Source organism: Hyaloscypha bicolor (genome assembly GCF_002865645.1).
Source record: "Hyaloscypha bicolor E unplaced genomic scaffold K444scaffold_165, whole genome shotgun sequence".
NCBI classification, from domain to species: domain Eukaryota; kingdom Fungi; phylum Ascomycota; class Leotiomycetes; order Helotiales; family Hyaloscyphaceae; genus Hyaloscypha; species Hyaloscypha bicolor.
The window spans coordinates 801,691-824,938 of record NW_020194667.1 but is presented as its reverse complement, the minus strand read 5'-3'; the positions used below and the strand labels follow the sequence as shown (position 1 = coordinate 824,938).

Sequence of the window (23,248 nt, the reverse complement as noted above, 5' to 3'; positions counted from 1 at the left end):
GCGGCCGTAGATCAGACTCTATTGGAGAAAGACCTCCTTTCAGAACGCCATAGAATCAGCAAGCCAGATGGAATACAATCTCCGTTTATCAGCCCTGCGATTTTCTCCGCTTCTGGAAGAGAGAACACACACAGCAAACTTCTTCTGGCCTTTGCTCGCATCTTTGAGTATATTTAGCATTTTAATTGATCCAAACGATGCAAATTTCAGAGCACCCCATTCCAACTCCGTCGCACGAATCATCTGGACAATAGTTCTCTTTCGCCATCCACTCGTCTTATTTTGAACAGGAAACCAACACTCGACTCATAATTTGTCCCATCTCTAGATCTCTCCTTTTCATCTCTTCTTAACGCCAAACCACACTTTCCCTCCAACCGTCTTGTCTGAATCCACATTCAACATGTGCCAAGACCACCTCACACTCTACGAATGCAGACATATGAACTACATTGAGTTGGAAAGATGCATCTTCTTTTCACCCGCCCTCAACAAATGCGTGGCAGCACCGCATGAGATGATTGAGCACTACCCTGCGTTCGAGTGCCCTGAATGCAGAAGGACAAAAGCGAAGAAGGAGAGGGATGAATTAGGAATCGAAGGAGATTTAAATGGAAAGTTTAGATACGCAGACGAGATCTTCTGGGAGTTTCAGATATTGGCAAAGCTAGGATGCAAAATAGGTAGAATAGACAGGTGTTGCATGGGACAATGGGGAGGAGTGAGCGGGGATGTATGGAAAGGTGATGGAGCAAGCGAAAATTTCATCTCGGCGAGTTCAGAACGGCTGCGATACCAGATGTGGATATGCAGGAGTTGCAGAGAGGGGAGCGCATCAGGCTTGATCTGGTTTTGGAACTCATGGAACAATAGGAGAACTCACTTGGTGAATGTACTTAATAATCGTGGGACATTCCACATGCTATTTATCTGAATGTATCTAGAAGTTCTAGAACAGTGAACCGAGTGGTAGAGACTCAAGGAATAGAGACTATGTTACCCTCAGCAAGTATTCCCACAGAGTCTGGATTGTACTCGAATACCTGGTATATTAAGCTTTAAGAACGCATGTAGCCAGCTTTGCATGAAATGGCGTAGGGGGACATGAGAAGACTGTAATGAAGTAGAAGGTGTTCATTAATAGTTCGTTCGTTCAATTTAGTAATGGCCAAGCCTCTAAATCTCATCCCAAACACCATTTATCCTCCATGCTGCCATGCATATTTTGTCACCATAAACGCCAATATGTCAACCTACTCATCATCTCGAGCCAGTCTCCTCTTCTGCTGCTCTCTCTGCACTTTCTTAAAGAAAGGATTGCTCTCCTTCTTTTTCTTCAACTCCTTGTTACGGCTCTTGTTTTGCTCCACATACGCCATGTCCTGACCACCTGCCAACTCGCTCAGAGTTCCTGCCGTTCTCCTGGCACCCTTCTTCTTCTTCTTCCTCCCGCCATCAATGCGATGGAACAGGTCATCGACGTCCTCGTAATCCTTCGAGGCATCTTCTGATGCATTGTGGATCATGACATTCTGGAGGAGCTCGCGACGTTCGGCGGGAGTAGTGAAGGAGAGGTCAGGGAGGTGCTCGATTCCTTGGAGGTGGGTAATGACTTTGAAGGCGTAGCCTTGATCGACCAAGAAAGCTTGTCGTTTGGAAGAGTAGACCATCTCTTGGGTGTCCTTGGAGACAAGGGAGTAGAAGAAGGCATTGAAACCTTCATCATTTCTCCGCTTGGCCCGGAGAATACGCCCCAGTCTCTGCGCTTCCTGACGACGAGATCCGAAATGCGAAGAGATCTGGATGAGGCAGGTTGCTTCGGGTAGATCGAGAGATGTATCGCCAATCTTGGAGAGGAAGAGTGTGTTGATATTCTCGTTGTGCTGGAAGTTTTCGAGAATACGGAGACGTTCGGAGTTGCTCGTCTCTCCAAAGATGAAGACCTTTTTCAACTTCTGGGCATAGACCTGGAGGGCATAGACGTTGTCTGAGAATACGATGATTTTATCCCCTCGTTTCTCGTGGTAGTCAATGAGGAATTGACATGCCTGGAACTTCCTAGGATTCATGATCCAGAGAAGAGCTTGCTTCTTGCTGGTCTGATGGAGGTATTCCTGGTAGAATTCAGTCGTCATTGGACACCAAACTTCTGCACACTGAACACGAGCAATATGACCTTGCTCAGCAAGTTCCATCCAATTTGCCTCGTAAAGCTTGGGCCCAATCAAAAAGTTCAGATCGCTGATCTTGTCGTCTTCTCGAAGAAGTGTTGCCGTCAGTCCCAACTTCGAATGTGTCTTGATGACAGAGACGACTCGTCTGAACATGTGAGCTGGAGCAACGTGGACTTCGTCCAGGATCATGAGACCCCATTCTCTGCCCTGCAAGAAATCCATCATCTTTTGAGAATCATAGGATCGTTTGCCCTTTTGGGCGACCATGTTGTAAGTTGTAACAATGATACCGGTATTTCCAGTAAACTTCTCCTTGTTATCTGAGGTGAAGACTGCAATATCGTTTGGATTGATGTTCGACCATTTCAGGAATTCCTGCCGCCACTGCACCACGGACATGGAGCTTGTGCAAAGGATTATCACACCCTTCTTGATCGTGCACGCTGCTGTGATACCAACCAGAGTTTTGCCAGCTCCACAGGGCAAGACAATTAATCCACTTTTTGCTCTGCCGTTACCGAACATCTTGCTCAAGCTCTTCTCTTGATAATGTCGGATCTGAGCAGTTGGCTTCAGGTCAATATCGAGATTGGCGTTGGCGTCATCATTTCGGAAATCATATTCTTCCAGCACAGGGAGCCCCAGTTCCAAACATCGCTTCTGAATATGTTCGACCCCCTCGTCAACAATCTCGAAAGCGTGCACGGCATCGGCGTCGTCGTCGTCGTCGTCCTCTTCATTGAGAGTGGCAAAGATGTCCTCTTGATTAGCGTTCTCACCTTCTTGAGGTTGTTTCCGCTGGTCTGCAGCAGCTTGTTGAACACCAGCAGCATTCTTGGTACCAGGGATCACCAAAGCGCCCATCTTTGGCGCTGAGGTTGTGGTGATATCCTCCGCCCCTTGAACTCTAAGTGGGCCGATAACCTCATCCTTGAGCAGCCGTTGCAACATCTCCGGATCGGAGCTTTCTAGATAATGTTTGGTATTTTTCAACACCAGTTTGACCTTTCCATAGCTCTGAGTACAGCTTGTTATAAAGTTTCGAATGTTTTCTGGCACGGGGATTTTGGATAATCGATCGAGGACATTTATAATATCTTTCGGGTCCAACCCAACCGAGACAGCTGCGTAAAGACTGTGGGGGGTCAGTTTATACTCATGCAGGAATGCAGGTCGTGACGCAGGTTCCGCAACAGTCGTCAAGAAGTCCTGGGCATGTGTTGCCAGCGGCGAGAAGCTCTCGAGGATGATTCGCCCTTTCTGTGGATCGATCCATAAGGGTCTATTGTCATGATCCGGCTTGAGTGAGAGGTACGAGAAGTCATGCTCTCCGAAATGATGGCTTGCAGAGTCTCGGCTTTTCACAGCAGAGGTGACTTTCTTCGACTTATACTCCTTGATATCGAGGGCCGTCTTGACCCGCTTAGCCGCCTCATCGTCAGACTCGGTCACATCGGAGGATTCGTACTCATCGCTGCTGCCGATGCTTCGAGGAGTGGCGGGTCCTGGAGTTGAGGCAACGGAATCTTTCCTGGTCTTTTCCGCTCCCTTCACAGCTAAGAAAGTGTTAGTGAGGTCAAGGAAACAGTTCGTAGCAAATGAAGCCCCATACTTGATGAAGCTTTCCTCTTTACCGGCATCGTGAAGCTCTGCCAGCAGTCAATGCGACGATGTTGAGAGGTGATGAACGGGAATTTGAAGGCGCGATTAATACGGCTGATGTATTGAGTCATCCGCGCTAGTCCAGAAGCTAAGCCGCGTCGAGGCGCGTAGACTCGTGAACTTTTTGCAAGAGGCCAACCAAGAAATTAGTTGCTCTTCTGTGACTTCGATTCAGTACGTTCTCGTGTCAAAGCTTGAGCTGCTCTTACAAGTCACCATGTGGTAAGTTTTCACCTTCAATTCTGGGAGCAGAGCTAAATTCCCCTTCAAGCAAGCACATCCTCAACGCGCAGGTCTCTATCAGATCACCGTGCTGTACGTCCTTCTGCTCCCTCTCCAATAGAATTGCTTTTCTTACCGAATTTCAGGTCGAAAATGGTTTGACTGCGCCGAATGCCACGCAGAACAAGAAAGTCATCCTCTCCTCCAAAAGACAGAAATGGTACCCCTCCTTGGCTGACTCTTCACCCCTCATTCCTAACAATATTCAGACATTTGCCTGCAAAAAGTGCAAGAAGGCATTCCGAAAAGACGCCGAAGAGTTCGAGGAGAGTGACGAGTACTGCCCACACTGCGACAACCACTTTGTCCTAGAGGCTATAACACCGAAGCCGATGCTGAAGGTCGAGGGAGAGGATGCGCGAGTCGACAGTAGGATGTTGAAGGATGATCGGATTCGAGGGGAGGAGCAGAGGACAATATTTGATGTGAAGGAGGCTCCGAATAAGTTGGGCTGAGACCATTGGGTGATTCTAGGGAAGTGGTGATGTACGGGTTTGATTTAGCGGCATGGAGGGGATGGAGTTAGTGATTTATGGGGCACGGGGGGACGTTTTGGAGCGGTTGCCACGACGTCTGCGCAGGATCCATACCGGCTGGGGAAGCACGGGATAACTTGAATTCGGAATAGAAAGCAAAACGTCTGGGCAAAGCTTCTTTTTCGTCGCTCAAGGCTATTGTACATTGGTCTATTTGAGATCAGAATCATCAAAGCGTCTCCTTATTTGCTACCCTCCTCCCCTCTCGTCAAGATAGCCGCATTGCCAGTCCCTGGCGTCCGGCCCTTCTTCTTTTTAGCATCCTCCTCCGACTTCTCTTGCTCAATGTTCTTGACAAATGCTTCGATATCCTCTACTGGCAGCATCTCAATCAGCTTTCCAGGGGCCATAATGGCGATCTCAATGTTCTTTGCTCCAGTCTGCACAACCTCCAATAACGACTTGATGGTCAACTTGATGGTAGTCTCCCTGTCCATATCATCCTTGTGGTTTCGCTCCAGGAACTCGCGGACCGTCTTGCTTGATCTACCGATAGCATTTGCCTTCCTATAAATTTATCAGAACCAGCTCCCAAATTTCTCGTTTGCTCCACATACCATGCTGAGTAGATTCCTGACGGCTCGGTTTGATAAAGTCTTGGGGTCTTGTCATTAGGGTCAAATCCAACAATCAACGTGCTGATACCAAACGGTCTAACACCACCACTCTGCGTATATCTTTGTTGAACACCAGCAACGAATTTCGTAATGTACTCAATCGTAACCGGATCCTCCACGGTCAGACGGTGAGATTGTGCCTCCACTCTGGCCTTGTCGACTAAGATTCTGGCGTCTGCGTTGAGTCCCGCGAAGGCGAGGCAAACGTGGGTATCGACAAGACCAATCTTGGACGGTGTGATGCGGGTATCTTGAAGCTTCATTGCTGAACGCTTTTCACATCCCAGTACCACGATGTCCTTGCCCTTCACTCCAACTGCGCATGTTCCTGTAACGGCCTTAGCTTCAACATATGTACCAACTGCGTCCATTCCATACCTCGCTTCACCGCCTCGAGCGCGTATTCGACTTGGAAGACATGTCCATCAGGACTAGAAGTGATGTTATAATTAGTTAGAAGCTTTGAGTGTGCTGGTTACGAACCTGAAGACTGTATGTTGTTAGTTCGCAGCAAACATAGCTGTAGCAAGGATCCTAGCTTACCTGAAAGAGCTCTGTCATATCCAGAAGCCATGGCTTATGATGATTTGAATCGAGGTATCAAGTTGTAGCTTCGTGGAATTCGTCAAGAAATGATGAGGCGGTCGTGAAGCTGAATGGTTGTGGGTTCCTGAGCTTGGTCTGTTTTCTGAGGCAGGCTGCACCGCGTACGAATTCGGTCGCGAGCTCATGAAATTGCGGCCTGGCATCCAAGGCCGAAACACGCAAGGCTGAATAGCCGATTTTGTCCCGAATGCGGCTTCTTTAAATGGCATAAATTTCTTTCCTGGGCCATTGGAACTCAGCGATCGACATCTGAAGATGGCGAGTCGATCAAGACCTGCTCTTGCCTTGTGCAGAGCTCGAATTTATACAGCTCCTTCGGCAAGACCGTTACGACCACTTTCCCAGATTCGATGGCAAAGTACTGCGAGCTCAGAAGACACTGAAGGAGTAGCCAAGGGCACCACCGGCACATCGAAAACGATCAAATTTACCTCCGAAACATACCCAGAAATCAAACGAGATTCGAAGTTTGCAGAAATCACAGAAGATCATGTCAAATTTTTCAAGGAATTGCTAGGGAAAGAAGCTGCCGTCATTGATGGAGTTACCAAAGATGCCACGGATGATATTGAGCCATTTAATGGGGATTGGATGCGGAAATATCGTGGCCACACAAAATTAGTACTCAAACCTGGGTCGACGGAAGAAGTCAGCAATATCCTAAAGTACTGCAACGATAATATGCTGGCTGTGGTGCCGCAGGGCGGTAACACTGGATTAGTTGGCGGTTCCGTTCCTGTGTTTGATGAGATTGTTATCAATATGAGTCGGATAAACCAAATTCGGTCCTTTGATGAGGTGTCAGGAACACTGGTCGTTGATGCTGGAGCTATCTTGGAGGTTGTGGATGGGTATCTTGCGGAGAGGGGCAATATTTTCCCTCTGGATCTTGGTGCCAAGGGTTCTTGCCAGATTGGAGGCAATGTTGCAACAAATGCTGGAGGTCTGAGGTTGCTACGTTACGGAAGTTTGCACGGAAGCGTGCTGGGTATCGAGGCCGTGTTACCAGATGGCACAATTGTGGACGATCTCTCAAAATTAAGGAAGAACAATACCGGTTACGACCTCAAACAATTGTTTATCGGCGCCGAAGGAACCATTGGAATCATTACTGGAGTATCAATCCTCTGCCCACAACGATCGAAAGCCATCAACGTGGCATTCCTCGGTCTCGAATCATACGAGAAGGTTCAGGAAGCCTTCAAGGCAGCCAAGGGCCAATTATCTGAGATTCTCTCGGCCTTTGAGCTCATGGATAATCAAAGTCAGAACCTAGTTCAACAAGTCACCAAGAACAAGCGACCTCTAGAAAGTGCGCACCCGTTTTATTGTTTGATTGAGACCAGTGGCTCCAATTCTGAGCATGACAATGAGAAGCTGCAAAGCTTTCTCGAGGATGTCATGGAGAAGGAGATTGTCTCGGATGGAGTTGTTGCTGAAAATGAGACGCAAGTGAGAAACCTCTGGGGGTGGCGAGAGGGTATTCCAGAAAGTCTTGGACACTGGGGAGGTGTATACAAATACGATTTGTCAATACCGATCAGTGAACTATACTCTCTCGTTGAAGAGACACGAGAGAAGATCACCAAGGCTGGTCTCATTGGAGACACGGACGAACATCCCGTTGTTGACGTCGTAGGCTATGGCCACATGGGCGACTCTAATTTGCACTTGAATGTGGCAACGAGACGTTACGATAAGAACGTCGAAAAAGAGTTGGAACCATTTGTCTACGAATGGATCTCCAAGCGGAGCGGGAGCATTAGTGCTGAGCACGGGTTGGGCCTGGCGAAGAAAGCCTACATTGGACACAGTCGGAGTGATACCATGATCGCGCTGATGAAGCAGATCAAGAAGCTCTATGATCCGAACGGCATCATGAACCCCTACAAGTACATCTAAAGAGAAGAAAATAATCCAACTGATTTGTGGAAGTGCAACTGTATATTCGGACTCTATCTCCATGCTATCATTTCCCAAATCCCTTTACGGAATTGGCGGCAACAGCGCGAGAACAGTGCAGAGGTGCAGCTTTGAAAGACACCCTCATTTGGTCTCCGTATGACCAGCTGTCGACAACCCCGTTTCTCTTGATCTACGACTCTACGAGTCCCATTTTTAATCGAGGATTCGTAGACCTATACGCATTAGGTCTCTTTTCTCCACGAGACCCATTAAAACCACTGATGGCTGGATGGAACGAGGCTTAGGGGATGCAACCCCTATTCCTTAGCGACAATGGTGATGCTTATTTTGAGTGCCATTGTCCAAGCGAGACACCCTTGAAAAAGTACTTCAGTACTCGCCGAATTATGTCCGGAACAAGCCAAACCTGAAGAACGTTGTAAAAACTTAACACGATTCTCACACTTTTTCTGATCTCATGAGATTGCTGCGTTAGTCGATATTTATATAACCACTAGCAGATCCGCTACATAATCGTCTATTCTGGATGTATATTGCTAGCGAAAGTGGACCGGGACGCCAATGACTCACTCACCGTTCAATACCTCCTCGAATTTCCGAAACCGGTTTTTATTTTCTGAGCTCATAGGATCTTATCTCTTAACAGTAAAATTCGAGGCCCTACTAACCTCAAAAATTGTGGTTCCGACTGGGGCAGTGGTGTTTGTGATGACATAAATGGTAGGTACGGCCTGAGCACTCTTTGCACTTCGAACCTCACAGCAGCTTCCCAAATCAAAACCCGAACAAACTGCTTCGCATTCACCCTTCACATCAATTGATTTAATTCCAATATCCTTGCCAATCCCGTATCAACAAACCCATGGCTTCATTCACCCTCCAAATGCGGGCCCTCCCTGAAGGCCAAACCCCCAGCCGCCTCGAACAGCAATGCTTCTCCATCCTCCATACGACCGTTAATCCCAAATCAACCCACAGACTGCCCCCAGCGGAAGCCGCCACCATGATCCACAAGCTCTACCTTTTGCACCTCTCGATCAACAATGTCAAGACCTTCCTCTGGACCCTCTGGTCGGTTGGGTTAGATGTGGAGAAGCAGGTTGAGAAAGGAGGAGAAGAGTGGAAGATGCTAGAGGAGATTGTGGAGAGGTTGAAAGAGATCGAGGAGAAGATTAATTGGGAGGGAAACGAGATGGAGTGGAAGAGGTTGCCTGGGTTGAATTGGGTGAGGCATTGTCCTTAGGATCCGCGGAAGTAAGAACCTTTCACGAAGGTCTGCGTTTCAGTAGCAGGCAGTGAGGAAAGAGTTTCTGGGGACGCGCGTTAGAGTTGAGGGAGAGATGCTGAAAGGGAAGAAAGGAATCAATGGTTTAGACAGTTGGAGGGATTTTTGGCGGCCTGGCTTTGGTGAGACATCGTCTTAAGGAGGAAACTGAAAGCGAGGAGTGAATTACAGATAAACTTGAACATATAAAGTGGCCAAGTACTTGATGCCTCTTCGCCTTCAATTGCAAGTAAGATCCGTTCCCGATACTTTTGTCTTCTCGATCTATAAGTTCTCTCCTCTCTTCCTATAGTTTTAGTTAGAGCTTGAACATATGCCTTTTCTTCTTCAAAGACTCCTTTTTTTCAAGTTTTGGTTGTTTCATAACTTAATGAATTAGATGGTTCGTGGACGACCCCTACTCGCCATCAGAAACCGGGAATTGGAGCTCGCTAAGCGAGAAGCCCCTTTTCCGTCAAGACAAGTGTAAAGACCCTGAACTCGCAGGATCCATGCCTTCTGCATGCTACTATACAGCATTGACATCCATGAATATAGCTAAAGAGGTGATGTATTATTATGGTAAAATTATTTTACTTTTGAAGAGCAAAACGAGGATCAAATTACGGAGGTTAATGAGGACGACGAGGATGAGGAGAAAGTGAAGGAGGAACATCGAACTGCTTCTCCATATCGTCGTCCAGCATTGTCCTGTAAGCGTTGACCAGTTTCTATGTTAGTTGAACGTTGAATTTCAGGGTTGTTGAGAGTTATAGTACTCCATATTTCAAAACATATGTTCCAAATATCTCCGAAGCTCTTTATCGCAACTTAATGTAAATAACCGGCAGATGATTCCGAGCAAAAACTCGACCCACAAGCCAGGAAATATTAAAACAATGCCTTCCTCTCTCCTTCCCGCCCGTCGGGTGCTCTTCTATCTCTGTCCGCTTCCCGCCTAGTGGCCCGCCTGTCCCTGTCTGTTCCCACCCTGGGTGTTCTCGAATCTGTTATCCGGTCTCTCAAGTTATAGAAGTCTTCTTGCCGAATAGGCTCTATCCGTCTCGGTCCAGGCGCTCTTCTTGTGCTAGGCAGAATAGGTTCTGCTTGACCTTTTTTTTCTCGTTCTCGTTCAGCTTTAGTTCGGACTACCCTTTCTCCATTTTCCCGTTCAAAGTGAAGTGGTCTGCAACACTGCGCAGAACTATCTTTTTATGCCGTTTATTACTTCCCAGTGGGGAGCATTTCTCTACCAACAAACCCTTAGTAGTATCTCTAATCATAGTGATAGGTTTTGGTCTTTGGCTCTCCGGACAGGGGAGAAGCTAGAGAGGCTAGTACGCCTATAAGTATTACACAAATATATATCTCGAAGTCTCTGACGCAAATCAAGCAAAATTATATCGCCTAAAACTGCAGCCAGGGGATAATGTTAGGGAATCCAGAACCGGGACGTGGTAAAAAAGAAGTGAGAACTGAGTCTAGTTAACCAAAGACGCAAGTAATAATATAAGTAAATACCTGGCCTGGGAACGAGCCAAACTCCAATGGCACTTTCCAACATCTTTATAAGAGTGACACGACGACGCTTTACCGGTTCTAGGAGGTAGTTCTTGAACAGAGAGTAAACGCGCTACATCGAGAACCAGCGTCACGGGCCGCTCGTGGGTTACTCCCGAGTTAGCCGTGAATATAGCCATTTATCGCGGCATAGGCCTCGCCTAGAAGTAGTACCTCGGGAACAATGTCCCCTGGCAGGTGTTGATATTAAGCGACTGCCCCCTGAAATCCCTGGTAACAATCCGCCGCTACAAATCGTGTTTACTTCCATTTGAAGCGATGAGTCGCTCGTTTTCGCAAGTTATTACGGTTAGCAGTGTTGCGCAGCAGGTTGAACATATGTTATCTACACCCCCGAACTTAAATAAAGTATGTAGAGAGGCAAACCTTTAAAAAACGAGAGGCTATTTAGATTAAACCTATGACCTATACCAAAGCTAACCTAAATAAGCCCGTGGGTAGGTAACCTGTGTAAGTATAATCTAAGTTAAAGATACAAATCCTAACCTATTCGCAACACTAGTCTTTAGATTCTTTACAAGTTAATAAAGTTAAAGAGATAATGCAATCGAAAGAAGATATTGTAGCGAAGAACTATTGTATGGCGAAAATGTCACGGACTTGAGCGGAGGCAGTGCCGGGCCATGTCGAAATTTGGTTCCCAATTCCAGGTCGTGAGATTCTGTACATCGCCTTACAATACTTGATCTATTCCAATTACGGACCACGAAAGTCCTGTGCCATCCTCCTACTCTCACACCACAAACCCCGTTGGAGTATCAGGTAGCGGAGGCTCCGAGCTGCGCTATGCCTGCAATTATCGTTGAATGCGAGCAGGCAAAGAAGACACGAGAACGTGATACAATGAGGATAGAAATTAAAGCTTCAATTGCAATTAAATATCATCCTATCATCCAACAAAGCACCCAAACACGACAAACTCCTCCAAACATCGTCGCCCTATTCGTCTTCAACAACATCTTGCTTCCAATGAAATCTTCCCGCTAATCATTTAGATGGTATAACGATAGAACGGGCTCAAATCACCCAGATCCAACAGCTCTTGTTCCGTATACTTCGCACGGATGGCTTCCTCGCCCTCCCTCTCCAACAGCTCATCCCGCAATCGATTCTCCTTCTGATATGCCTTCCTCAAAATCCACGCCGCCAGAATGCCAGCCGCACAAATGGCCAAACTCACCCCAAAACCAGTGTGGTACTTAGGCGCCTCAGCCGCAAAGTAGATGTTGCTACCACAGATACCACCAAGGTTGCCAATGGAGATGAGAAGAGCCATGCCGACAGCACGTTTGGATGATGGCGCGAGGTTGTTCCCGACCAACGTGACGACGGCAGTGAAGGGGCAGTACAGTCCTGCGGCAACTAGGAAGAGGAAGAAATATGTCACGCCGGGGAGGTGGGGATGAGGGACTGCGAGCTCGCCGATGAAGCCTGCGACTGCAATTGCGAAACCACCCATGATGAAGGGGGTGCGCTGCTGGATTTGGTCAGACCAGAAAGCAACGATGAGGGTAGCCGTCATGCCGACCACATAGATCGGAATGGTCAAGAGTTGTGCCTTGCCAGTGGTGTAGCCCATTTGTTTGAGCACGGTAGGGACTGTCGCAGTGAAGCCGTAGGTGCCAATGCTGCAAGCCCAGAATGGGATGATGGCCATCCAGACCTTCCAGTCCGAGAAAGCAACCTTGGTGTTGGCCCATGATACCTTGTCTGCGTTTGTGATGCGGCCACGGCCTGAGCCAGTGCCGAGCGCGATGCGGTCGACGACGAACAGACGCTCTCTTTCGGTGAGGAACTTTGCGGTCTCTGGTCGATCAGGGAGGAAGAAGTAGAGCGTGAGTGCGACGACAACGGGAACAAGGCCCTCGAGGATGAAGATCCATTTCCAGCCACCAAGTCCAGCAATGCCTTTCATCTTCTCGATGGCGTAGGCAAGGAGGCCGGAGAAGGCGCCCGAGAGAGATGCGGCGGCGTAGAAGACAGACATACGACGTTGGACTTCGTAGCGCTGGTACCAGATTGTGAGGAGGTATGTTGCTGCTGGGAAGAAACCTGCTTCAGCGACACCGAGGAAGAAACGGGCAGCAACGAGCCCGTGGTAGGTTGATACGGTGCCCATTAGAGTCATGACTGTACCCCAAGAGAAGACGAGGATGGGGATCCAGATGGATGGGCGGATTAGCTTGAGCACGATGTTGCTGGGAATTTCGAAAAGTGCATAGGGAACGAAGAAGACGGTGAGCGCTACATTGTAACGATTGCCAGTCAATTTCAGGTCATCAGACATGCCAGCGATTTTGGCATTTCCAATGTTGCTTCGATCGACGTAGGCAATCCTGTGAGATTTGTTAACGGCGACTCCGTGTAAGGGAAGACCCGAGTAACACTTACAGATACAGAATTGAGAGTAACGGAACCAAGCGGAAGTCAACCTTTCGAATTATCGTTCTGGCCTCTTCTTCGGTGAACTCAGTCAAGACTTGGTTGGCCTCAACTTCGGCAGCATCGCCAGTTGGCTTGACTCCTGTCTGCTTCTCCTCGTTGCTGCCATTGCGCTCTTCGAGCTGTTCGTTGCTGTTGTTCTTTTCAGCCATCTTGAGAGGTGGGGCCAAAGCAAAAGCCAAAGGTGTCCGAGGGTGAGGGTGGCAAGACACTAGCTTTGTTTGATACTGTATGTGATGGCAATTGCTGACTTTTACAATACTTTGTCCTAGATGGACAAAATGAAGCTGCAACCGCGACTGTAGAACTCGAAGAGACGCGTGAAGGACCTGAAAGAACGAGATGTAGGAGGGATCATCCTCTAGATAATAATAAGGCCATGCTGGATGTATACAACCTAGCTTGCAAAATTGCCGGCAGTATTGCATCTGTGCGGGTGTGGGCACTGTAGTCAATGCGGTGAATAAATATCCTTGCAACAGACTCGCTCAAGAGCCAGTCGGGAACATCTGGTGCAAACTCGGCTCACCCGTTTCGGCCATTTTTGTTTGTCACCAACATCCGAGTCGCCACAACCCTTCCGCCGAGGCTGTATCCTAAATGGGCTGAATGTAACCACATTTAACCCATTGGATACCGGGGAAGTGGACAAGATTTTGCCAAGTATGAAGCGGCCGCGCGACTCTGTCATATGCAACGGTTAAGATAACTAAACAAAAGCATGCGGGCGCTTGCTGCAAGAGCTGGGGTGGAAGATTATGGAAGCACAGACTTCGTCGCTCGTGATCGGGTAGTGAACTGGGAATGGTCTGGCAAGAAAGTTCAGGGGATCTTGTGTTCAGAAACATTTTTCTGATGACCGCCAGCGGCGGTATACTGGGCTGCTTTGGCAGATGATAGTACCCCGCAACTGCATCCCAATCCGAATACAATCAAATCCTCCCGATAGCAAGGTATGGGTAGCTCTCATCCGATCAGCCGAAAACGCATGAAAGCCGCGTTTCACTAGCTTGACTCTGGAAGATATTCAACTTTATTTTGACGACGAAAAACAAATGCGGACGTCCCATTTTACTAAAATGGTGACCTTATCCGCAATGATGGGACTGATCTTGGGAGTCTGGGTTGTTGCTGCTAAGTTGCCAGGATGAGTCGAAGCAACTTTGCTGTGCCTCAAATCGCGAGCCTTTCCCACCGATTTCCGGTGACCAGTCCGAACCAGAGCTCCATTACCTTGTCAACACCCCGATCGCACGTATTCGTTATGTGATCCGAGGGAGTGGTGAGATACGTCGCGGAGCCAGGCCAGGTCTTTAAGAGGAAGCAGGAGTTCAGTCCGGGTGCGGAATCCCCTGCTCCATCCTCAAAGCTGTCACGACTTGCCGAGCAATAGCATCTGAAAGATAAATCGTGTCATATTCTGACGATATCATTTGATGCCGATGAAAGAATTGGAACGGTCTTCCTGGAGTTGAAGTGAAGTTGGCCTTTCGGCGCCTGCCCATGCCTGGATTAGCTTCCCGTTGCTCCCCGTTTCAGGCGACGCCTCCGCCAAACCTTCTCCAACGACCACTCACGATCCACCAGCCCTTCCACCTTTTCTACGAGCACGTTTTGTTTGCTAGCCCTAGACACCTTTGCTTTTTCGTCCTACAGTATCGTCTGGCGATATTTTTCTAGCACCACACGACGGCTTGGGCGGCCACAATCCCCGACCCATGTCCTGGAACATTGCAGCTTTGGATCCGTGCCAGCATTCAAACGCCCCTCGTCCCTGCCCAGTGGTCTTTGGCACACCTCAACCTGAGTGATGGCTCTGGGTTTCCATTGGAGGAAGTCCTCAACCGCTTGTCCCTACCAAGGAACATATTCACACCACGGGTATCTGTACCTGGCCACCCCACTCTGGGAATCATGCGTATCTGAAGGTGCCCTGCCTGCATGATCTGGACCGCGTCCAGTTATCGAACCTGCTTGCTGATCTGCATAAAGCAAGTGTACTTAGAAGCTACTAGTCATTCTCCTTTGCCCAAAAGCTGAAAGACGATTATCTACCCCTCAGATGGTTTCATATCTTGCTGGCTTGAGAAGTATAATCGAGGAAACATCTCACATTCTAGGCCTGTATTGCTTTCTTTTCTCGGAATTTATGAAATCCTGCACTGCCTGCATATGTCGAACTACCAACAGCCGGGTTCAGCAGGATTCAATATCGAATTGATGACCTCCTCCTCACCGTCCGGGAGTCTTTGCCAAGGAAAAGCAAAATGATGATCAACTTTCTTTTGAGCTACAAGTACAGTTCACACCTCTGTCGCTGGCACTGGCGGCATGATCTGAATTAGACATGCTATGATGAGGCGATCTATATCGCTGCTCTTCAGCAAAAGTGTGTGTTCGAGCTGAGCCTCTGTCTCCCGCCTTCCATCCACCTTGATTGATGTTCAACTCATCATTTCGGCTTTATCTGATTAGAGTTGATTTCTCTAGCTGGCTTGGCTCCAGTTAATATGTCCGACCTTCCAGCTTTCCCTCCACCCCCCGGAGTTACTGCGAATTTTGTCAATCCACCCAATATCTCATGGCAGCTCAATGCATTTTGCCTGCCATTCACTGGCGCAGCTACCATTTTTGTAGCCATGAGACTCTATGCCAGGGCCTATGTTCTGAGGTTTCTCGGTCTAGATGATCGTAAGTCAAGTTCTTTACGGCTTGAAAGTCCGCACTGACGTTCTCCCAAAGTGTTCCTCGTCATTGCCCTGGTATTTCTTCCTCCCTCGGGCTGAAATCACCGCTGACCCCAATCCGAAAGATTTTCTCATGGGCATTCGCTGCATTGGAGCTAGTTTGTACGTGCCTCTTCCCAAAAACGATAGCGCCCACTGATTACATCTCCAGCAATTCCCTACGGTTATGGCGTCGACCTCTGGAACCTCACCCGAGGCGACGTAATAACATTCTTGAAGATCGATCTCGGCGCCTTCACAACCTACTACCTCGGCACCCTCTTCGTCAAGCTCTCCATCCTCCTCTTCTACCTGCGCATCAATCCCGATCGCGTCTTCCGACGCCTGGCCTACGCCATCGGCGCCTTCGAGATCACCTATATCCTCATTTCCATCGGCATCCAGATCTTCGGCTGCTCGCCCGTTGCTCGCTCGTGGGACTTCTACATCCCGGGCAGTTGTGTGAACAAGAAAGATTATTTCTACGTGCAAGCAGTATTTAACATAGTTACTGACTTCGCAACTTTGTTACTGCCGATCAGGATGTGTGTTCGATTGCAACTTCCTACGAGACAGAAGTGGATGCTTGGTTTGACGTTTGCTGTGGGGTCGTTGTATGTCCCTCCTCAACCCCTCTCCCCCTCTCTCGGATTTAGAAGTTAGCATCGCTGATGAAGGATGGCGAAGTGCATGCATCGTCTCTATCGTCCGCCTCGTAACCCTGCTCCCCGCCTTCCACAGCATAAACTTCACGGTCTTCAAAGTCAACATCGCCGCGTGGTGCGAAGTCGAGATCAACACTGGCATCATCTGCTCTTCTCTACCTTGTCTGAAGCCCATCTTGAACCGGCACTTCCCTTCCCTTATGAAGAACAATTCCTCGGCGGCTGTGTTGAGTGGGAATGTAATGGGACATGCGAGGGGAGGGAGTGGCGACACTGAAGAGGGCTTGAAAGAGGTGAGGATGCATGGGATTGATGCTTTTGAGCAAGGAGCGGCAAGGGGTGGAGAGGAGGAGAGAGCGGTGGAGGAGATTAGGAGTAGGATTCGTGGGTGGAGTGTTAGTGAAAGGAATGAGATAGGGATAGGTGTTGTGAGTGAGGTTTGTTTTGCGGAGACGCCGGAGGGGAATAGTGTGGGGTGTGGGAAGGGAATTTTAGGTGGTTGAAGAGGAAGAAGAGCACCAAGGGTATGGGTGGTATTAGTAAGACTGTTGTTTATGACGTTAAGTATGAGGACCCATGAGATTCAGCAGAAGGATTACGATTGTGTTGATGAACTAGATGCTTGGGGAGGCTGGTTTTCCTCCGTCACAACGTTTAGAGGGATGAGCATGCGGTCTGATTTGTTGTATTTTCTTTGCGTTCTACACCAGATGATGGGTACAATAGACTTACAACTGTTTCCAAGGCCCCCCCCCGCGGAAAAAAACAAGAAATAGATGCCCGAACTTTCCTACCATTTTCCCAAGCAAAGCAAAACTTCCCGAATCTCCAAATATCACTTTTCAAAAAGCCTCCCAAATGCACCTACACCTTCCATATCCAAAACCTATCCTCATTAATACCCCGAATCCCCCCTCCCCTCCCCGTTTTCCACCGCCGCTTCCCCCCAAAATTCCTCCTGCTCCCTATACAAAAAGAACTGCGCAAAGATCCCCAGATCCAAAAACAGCGTGCCCAGACTCCCGGCTAGCCAAGAAGCATTAACAGCAATATACCGTCCATAAACACTCGCCGCCTCTCCTTCCCTACACTGGCCACGCTTGCCGCTACAATGCGGCTCGTACGCAAAAATGCTTAACACGTACGTCAAATTCCCAATGCATGCGAATAGGAAGAATAACATGGAAACGCCTTCTGTGGATTTCCGGCGATAGTTTAAAAGGATTTGGGGTACCCTGGACCCGAGGTAGAGCACGGCGCAGAAATACCCGAAGATTTGGCCCCAGAGGTTGAAGTTCAGGATGTCATCTGAGGAGGATGACTTCTTGGAGGAATGCCCGCCCTGCGAGCGGTTGCTTACGTACCAGCCCATCACGCCTGCGGCGCAGACCATGAGGATGGCGATTAGGTTGAAGAGCGTGGCTTGGAGGCGAGTTGTTGGTTTAAGATGCGTGAGGGCCGGGGGATCGGAGGCTTTGGGTGCTTCGAGAAGAGGTACCACGGGCGAGAGATGGCTCGCTGAGACGGTGCTGGAACGTCGGGAGCGGTCGGGATTTGGTGCCAACAGGCCGGTTCGCTCGGTGGCTTCACCAACGTGAGAGGGTTTTGAAGTCACGATTTCGTCGTGCCAGGTGAAGCCGCGATAGTAGAAGCATTGGAGGAGCAGGACGATGTCTGCTATTGTGTAGTAGACTGCTAGGATGATCTGGAGACTGTAAGTACTTTCCCTAGTGATATATTGGGGAGGACGCACCATCGTTGGCAAAACGCCCTGTAGCACGGCGCCGAGGATATTGAATACATCGCCAGCAAGCCAGACGATGATGAATTGCAACGACAACCCATCAGCTGACCCTCTCCTAAAATTCTCAACGATCTGAGGCGAGAAGACAACGACCCAACACGCGATTGATATTGACCTATTCCCTGTCAGCTTGGATCTTAATTCGCCACCTGACTTCTTACCCGCAAATTCCACTAATGGCAGTGATGTCCAAATTGAGATTCTGCGATGGAGGGACCATCACTGCAGCGAGAATAGGGGCGAAGATGCCACTTTTCTTTCTGGTTGGATCCCAGAGTCTCAGCCTCAATTTCTACCCCGCAATCTTGAATCTCGATGACGAAATTTTCCGTCGCAGAGATCTTCCAGCCAGAGCCTCGAGTCCGCTCCTGCAACTTCCTCCGCAAAATAACAGCTGTCGGACGGAGAGATTTGAGGGCAGATTATCCAAATTGTGAGGTGCTGTGAGAGATGAGAAAAGGTGTGAGGAAGATGAAAGATTGCTTGGACCAAGAGGCTGACGGAGATTTTCAGGTCACGGGCTTCGCCTTCTACCTGCTGTGGCGGAAACTAACTTAATTGGGCTCTGTTCCTTGGTTCATTCTTCAATTGATTTATAAACGGATGACCTTGTTGCTGAGCATGAGCATGGTAATTTCAAGCTTTGATTCTCGCCTTTTAAGTCAATTAGTGTTATACCAATCTGACAGAGGTTTGGTCATTCCCCTCTTTGTGATGACCTCGCTTATGAACCCCCTTTGCCGACCTCGCTACCCCGTTTGCCCTGGGATCGTCATTCTTCGATCACGAGGGGTCACAATAGAGCACAATAGATTCTTCTATTGCACAGATACTTATAATTGAGATTTAAATCTATTTTTCGGCTCTGCAAAGAAGCGAAAGCCCCGTCCCCAAGTAGAATCAATCATGGCTGCTAGGCCATATCTGAGCCTTCGATTCTTTGGAGCATAAGGGGAAGGGTGAACCACGATTCCATGCGCATTCCTCCTCGATTTATAAAACAACATTTCAATACAAAATATAATCTTTTTCACTCATTGATAGAAACACGTGACCTTCTCCGCGATGCCGAAAAAGTTCCGTCATCAGAGACGGCGACATTAGCGGGGCGGGGTTGACGTCGCCATCAGCAACGGGATATGTGGAAATTATTTACTCATTTCCAGCCTGGCACGCCTCGGCATGCTATGTTAGGGCGTCATAAAGTATTCCATTTATTCCCGGCTGTGGTTCCTCCAATCCACAGGCATGTTCGGTGATAAGGGCTTGCTGAGAAATCCCCCGGAATCGGAATGGTAGCTTTCAACCCCACAAGTACATAGCCAGCGCTGTGTACCTCCTAGCCCTCGTCGCTATCCCTTGGGTTGCGACGAGCTCTCTTTCTACTGAACAATCTTCTTCGCAGCTTCACAAATCCTTCCAAAGCAGCAACAAGCCAAACACAACTCGAAATTATGCCCCCCCAGCCCGACCTTCCCGACCCCGCCCATCACGACGTGGACTCGATGCTCAGCAGGAAGTTCGGGCGAGAAGTCGCCAACTACTTCTCTGGCAGCCCGCTGAACCGCGTCTCCTTCCTTCGCGCAGACCATGGCTTCATCTCCAAAGCTCTCGTGCACCCGAGCACCTCCTTTCTCCTCTTCAACGACCTCTCGCCCCTGGCGAAAGACCCTACAAAGTTGGCATATGCGACCCATAACGATATTAGGTCTTTGATTGGGGAGAACCCCTTTGAGAAAGAGGAGGCGGAGATGATCAAGGAATACAATTCGTCGATTACGCTACCATTGGTACTGTTTCTGGGTCTGGACGAGAGGAATAAGGAGGGTTTTGAACATGGCATATATTCCGGCTGCCCATTATTTGCAGTGGATGTTACGCCGAAAGGGACATTAGAAAAAGAAGCAACGGGTGTGATTGAGGCAATGAAGGCAAAAGGTCTGCAATTCGTGGAAGGGCGAATGCATATGACCTTGAACGCCCCAGAAGGTATTCTCTTGTGTCCTTGAAGCCAAACTCTGCTAACTGTAGCACCAGCTGCCATCTACGCGCAAGCCCGCGCCCTCCTCGATTGGAACGCACGAAATCCCTTCTGCGGAGGCTGCGGCCAACCTACATTATCCGTCAACGCGGGCACGAAACGAGTCTGTCCCCCAACAGACTTTGCCTCCCTACCAACTGCACAAGGAGGAGCCACCTCCGTCGAAGCCAAGCCCCGTGAGCGAGCAGCCTGTGCAACAAGAAAAGGAATCTCCAACCTCTCCTTCCCACGAACAGATCCTACAGTTATCATGGCCGTAGTAAGCCACGACGCCAAACGTGTACTCTTAGGAAGACAACGACGCTGGCCACCGCATTGGTACTCCACACTTGCCGGTTTCTGCGAGCCCGCGGAGTCAGTTGAAGAAGCTGTGCGAAGAGAAGTCTGGGAAGAATCGGGTGTCCTGCTCGGTCGTGTTGTTATCCATTCCACGCAACCATGGCCCTATCCAGCGAATCTCATGATTGGAGCAATTGGTCAGGCATTGCCGGATGGCGAGAAGATCCATCTTGAGCATGATCCCGAGCTGGAGGATGCGAAGTGGGTGGAGATGGATGAGATTAGAGAGGCGTTGAGGATTGGTACTTCCGGTCTTGGAGATGCGCCTGGAGAGGAATATAAGGAGGGCGGATTGAGACTTCCGCCTCAGACGGCTATTGCGAATCAACTGCTGCAGGCTGTGACTGGAGGGTTCATGGGAGAGTCGCCAAAGATTTGAGAGTTGATGTAGATATCTAGATAGACAAATGTACGTATTTAGATCTAGAGAAAGAATTGGTCCTCGTGGAAGAAATCTCAGAAGATCAGCTGTCAAATACTCATCATGTACAAGAATCACCTTCGCCATACCCTCAGCCTACAGGGGAGGAAAGGGCTATACTACGAACCCCTAAGTCAAAATTGTTCTCAGCAACACCACAACCATGTGAGAGAAGCGCGGATCCTGAAACGGAATGTTGGGGATCGGCTTAATCTCGTGAACTTCTCGTGGTGTGAATCACAGAAAAGCCCAAATATCAGGAGATGCCGTTCTCGAATCTCGACTTCTGGAAAGGCAGCCGAAGTTATCCCTTAGCTTGCCGCATACATCATCCCACATCTGAGGCCGCCTCGTCATCAGGGCCCATTAAAAACGTTCTCAAGATTAAAAGTCTATAAGTGTTCTTTTAAACCCCATTTCTTCACATATTTGGATATGTTTAATCTCGATTTTCCTTCCTCATTTTCCTGCTTTCATCTTCATTGATATTTAAATAATGCCAGTCCCAACGCACGGGCTAACGGAGGCCAAGGTCCTGCCTCAATTCGACAAAGATATCCGTGACCTTCATCTGATATATGATTATGATGCTTATGATTCCAATGGCAAGCCTGAGAAATGGAGATATGAAATGTACTTCTCCACTTTATCACCGGAAACCCTCAATCCACTCCTCGAGAGAAATGAGTTGACCTGTGTCCTGAAGGTGGTTCTTCTCTGAAAAAAGAATCGTGTATAAAATCCACGGCGGCCCCATGGCTGGGCGCATCAATTACCAGACAGCCTCATACCAATGCATCAGACCCGGTGAACTATGGCAGTGTAATTGGCTCGAAGGTCCGTCTCCCTTCCTTCTTTCAAATCTTCATCCATTCTACCTCATTTTCTCACACATTCCTCAGAAACTGGCACAATCTGCTCTCTCGTCTATGACATCCCTAACAAGAAGATCTCGACGCTCTTGGCTTTCAGCCAAGGCCACTGGGAACGTCCCCAAGAAGCTCATGGTGATAAACGCAACCCGGCCGATTTCGAGCGCTGGAGAGGCCTGGCGAAGATTGGAAAACAGACAGATCGGTTTATGTTGAATGAGCAAGCTGACATTCTTGAGGCTTTTAAGGGGAAAGGCGACCTTGTGCCGATTGATCCGGAGGCGGAGACGATATGATGGGATGAGTGGAGTAGATAGATGGTGTTGATTTAGATGTTAATAGACTTAAATTGTAAATTGTGACGGATCAAGAGCCATCTCCATGTATTCGCCGTTGAACTTTGAGCCTTCGATTGCTGGCATCCTGTATTTGATGAGAGGTTGCTGTGTCAAGTGTCAGTTCAATATCATCCCCATCTTTCAATCAGGAGGGCGAAATAAAAGAGATAGACATACTTCACCCCTCCATTCCAACCTAGCATCAACCCCAAACCTCCCATGACACTCCTCAAACCCCCTCCTATACCACTCCCTCTCACTCGCCTCCCCTTCACTCCACTCATCCTGCCCTCCAATCCAGCAAACACCCCCATCCAAACCCCTACTATACCCCATATCCCTCAGACCCTCCTGGCAAACCTTCGCCAGCATCTCTACATACCCGACCCTCTCTCTTCTCCTGCCAATCCACCACTCAGCCTTACTCCTACTGACCCCATACCTCAGCCCACAAAACGCACTTTTCAAAATAACACTCGGATCCTGAGTATCAAGCTGGTCATAACAAGCAGCAGTCCAAACAATCGGGTCGTCGTCTTCGTTCACTAGCCAGCCTTTCCAACGCCCTATTATTTGGGATAATAGGGGGGCGAGAATGAGGGCTGTGAACACGTGACGTTTGAACGACATTCGGCGGTCTTTGCGGGCGAAGCAGTATTTGAGGAGGGAAGTGAAAAGGAATGTGACGACGGTGGCGCATAAATGGAGTTGTAGGTAGAAGAGGATGGATTGTTCCCAGGGGATGGAGATTGGTTGCGCGTTGGAGAAAGATTGGATCATGAAGGATGTTAGGAGGGAGACTGTGGTGTGCAGAAGGAGGATGAGGGTTGCTGTCTTGGACGCCATTTTCTGGGATTTCGTGGCATGAAGAAATAATGAGAAGATGTGGTGATTGCCAATATGAGTGAGAGGGAGATGAGTTGTGGAAGGAGACGAATCAATTGCGGTTGAA

General features: G+C 48.7%; 12 protein-coding genes across 12 annotated transcripts; 7 read left to right on the top strand and 5 right to left on the bottom strand.

The window, feature by feature from the left end:
• Positions 1-290: 290 nt before the first annotated feature.
• K444DRAFT_192443 (uncharacterized protein) lies at positions 291-1,094 on the top strand. Its single transcript, XM_024870934.1, has one exon. The coding sequence runs from the start codon at positions 404-406 to the stop codon at positions 932-934; it is 531 nt and encodes a 176-aa protein (XP_024729756.1). The 5' UTR covers positions 291-403; the 3' UTR covers positions 935-1,094.
• Positions 967-3,814, bottom strand: K444DRAFT_656202 (DNA repair helicase rad25; the record flags this gene model as incomplete). Its single annotated transcript, XM_024886069.1, has 3 exons — positions 967-991; positions 1,044-3,730; positions 3,787-3,814. The coding sequence occupies 2 exons, from the start codon at positions 3,812-3,814 to the stop codon at positions 1,254-1,256; spliced, it is 2,505 nt and encodes an 834-aa protein (XP_024729755.1). The 3' UTR covers positions 967-991; positions 1,044-1,253.
• Positions 3,815-4,053: 239 nt separating this feature from the next.
• K444DRAFT_656201 (uncharacterized protein) lies at positions 4,054-4,583 on the top strand (the record flags this gene model as incomplete). The annotated part of the gene is made up of 4 exons (XM_024886068.1): positions 4,054-4,058; positions 4,108-4,151; positions 4,205-4,278; positions 4,328-4,583. 4 exons carry the CDS (start codon positions 4,054-4,056, stop codon positions 4,571-4,573), a joined length of 369 nt encoding a protein of 122 aa, XP_024729754.1. The 3' UTR covers positions 4,574-4,583.
• A 253-nt stretch (positions 4,584-4,836) lies between these two features.
• Positions 4,837-5,845, bottom strand: K444DRAFT_635791 (N-terminal nucleophile aminohydrolase; the record flags this gene model as incomplete). Its single annotated transcript, XM_024883914.1, has 5 exons — positions 4,837-5,161; positions 5,212-5,599; positions 5,650-5,702; positions 5,755-5,761; positions 5,815-5,845. 5 exons carry the CDS (start codon positions 5,843-5,845, stop codon positions 4,837-4,839), a joined length of 804 nt encoding a protein of 267 aa, XP_024729753.1.
• Positions 5,846-6,132: 287 nt separating this feature from the next.
• K444DRAFT_635790 (uncharacterized protein) lies at positions 6,133-7,779 on the top strand (the record flags this gene model as incomplete). Its single annotated transcript, XM_024883913.1, has 1 exon — positions 6,133-7,779. One exon carries the CDS (start codon positions 6,133-6,135, stop codon positions 7,777-7,779), a length of 1,647 nt encoding a protein of 548 aa, XP_024729752.1.
• A 421-nt stretch (positions 7,780-8,200) lies between these two features.
• K444DRAFT_192424 (uncharacterized protein) lies at positions 8,201-9,106 on the top strand. Its single transcript, XM_024870933.1, has 2 exons — positions 8,201-8,523; positions 8,569-9,106. Exon 2 carries the CDS (start codon positions 8,666-8,668, stop codon positions 9,044-9,046), a length of 381 nt encoding a protein of 126 aa, XP_024729751.1. The 5' UTR covers positions 8,201-8,523; positions 8,569-8,665; the 3' UTR covers positions 9,047-9,106.
• A 2,108-nt stretch (positions 9,107-11,214) lies between these two features.
• On the bottom strand, positions 11,215-13,498 carry K444DRAFT_572344 (MFS general substrate transporter). The gene is made up of 2 exons (XM_024877354.1): positions 13,040-13,498; positions 11,215-12,984 (listed from the first exon to the last, which is right to left on the bottom strand). Exons 1-2 carry the CDS (start codon positions 13,240-13,242, stop codon positions 11,640-11,642), a joined length of 1,548 nt encoding a protein of 515 aa, XP_024729750.1. The 5' UTR covers positions 13,243-13,498; the 3' UTR covers positions 11,215-11,639.
• A 2,102-nt stretch (positions 13,499-15,600) lies between these two features.
• Positions 15,601-16,984, top strand: K444DRAFT_635787 (uncharacterized protein; the record flags this gene model as incomplete). Its single annotated transcript, XM_024883912.1, has 3 exons — positions 15,601-15,781; positions 15,989-16,430; positions 16,504-16,984. The coding sequence occupies 3 exons, from the start codon at positions 15,601-15,603 to the stop codon at positions 16,982-16,984; spliced, it is 1,104 nt and encodes a 367-aa protein (XP_024729749.1).
• Positions 16,985-17,436: 452 nt separating this feature from the next.
• Positions 17,437-18,505, bottom strand: K444DRAFT_502940 (PQ-loop-domain-containing protein; the record flags this gene model as incomplete). Its single annotated transcript, XM_024873364.1, has 3 exons — positions 17,437-18,186; positions 18,235-18,400; positions 18,447-18,505. Coding segments are annotated over 3 exons (975 nt in total), but the record flags the coding sequence as incomplete, so codon positions are not given.
• A 921-nt stretch (positions 18,506-19,426) lies between these two features.
• Positions 19,427-21,201, top strand: K444DRAFT_619537 (uncharacterized protein). Its single transcript, XM_024881535.1, has 2 exons — positions 19,427-20,274; positions 20,323-21,201. Exons 1-2 carry the CDS (start codon positions 19,740-19,742, stop codon positions 21,042-21,044), a joined length of 1,257 nt encoding a protein of 418 aa, XP_024729747.1. The 5' UTR covers positions 19,427-19,739; the 3' UTR covers positions 21,045-21,201.
• A 314-nt stretch (positions 21,202-21,515) lies between these two features.
• On the top strand, positions 21,516-22,742 carry K444DRAFT_619534 (uncharacterized protein). Its single transcript, XM_024881534.1, has 3 exons — positions 21,516-21,921; positions 21,987-22,401; positions 22,474-22,742. Exons 1-2 carry the CDS (start codon positions 21,842-21,844, stop codon positions 22,252-22,254), a joined length of 348 nt encoding a protein of 115 aa, XP_024729746.1. The 5' UTR covers positions 21,516-21,841; the 3' UTR covers positions 22,255-22,401; positions 22,474-22,742.
• On the bottom strand, positions 22,303-23,142 carry K444DRAFT_635784 (uncharacterized protein; the record flags this gene model as incomplete). The annotated part of the gene is made up of 2 exons (XM_024883911.1): positions 22,303-22,401; positions 22,474-23,142. 2 exons carry the CDS (start codon positions 23,140-23,142, stop codon positions 22,303-22,305), a joined length of 768 nt encoding a protein of 255 aa, XP_024729745.1.
• Between the last annotated feature and the right edge of the window lie 106 nt (positions 23,143-23,248).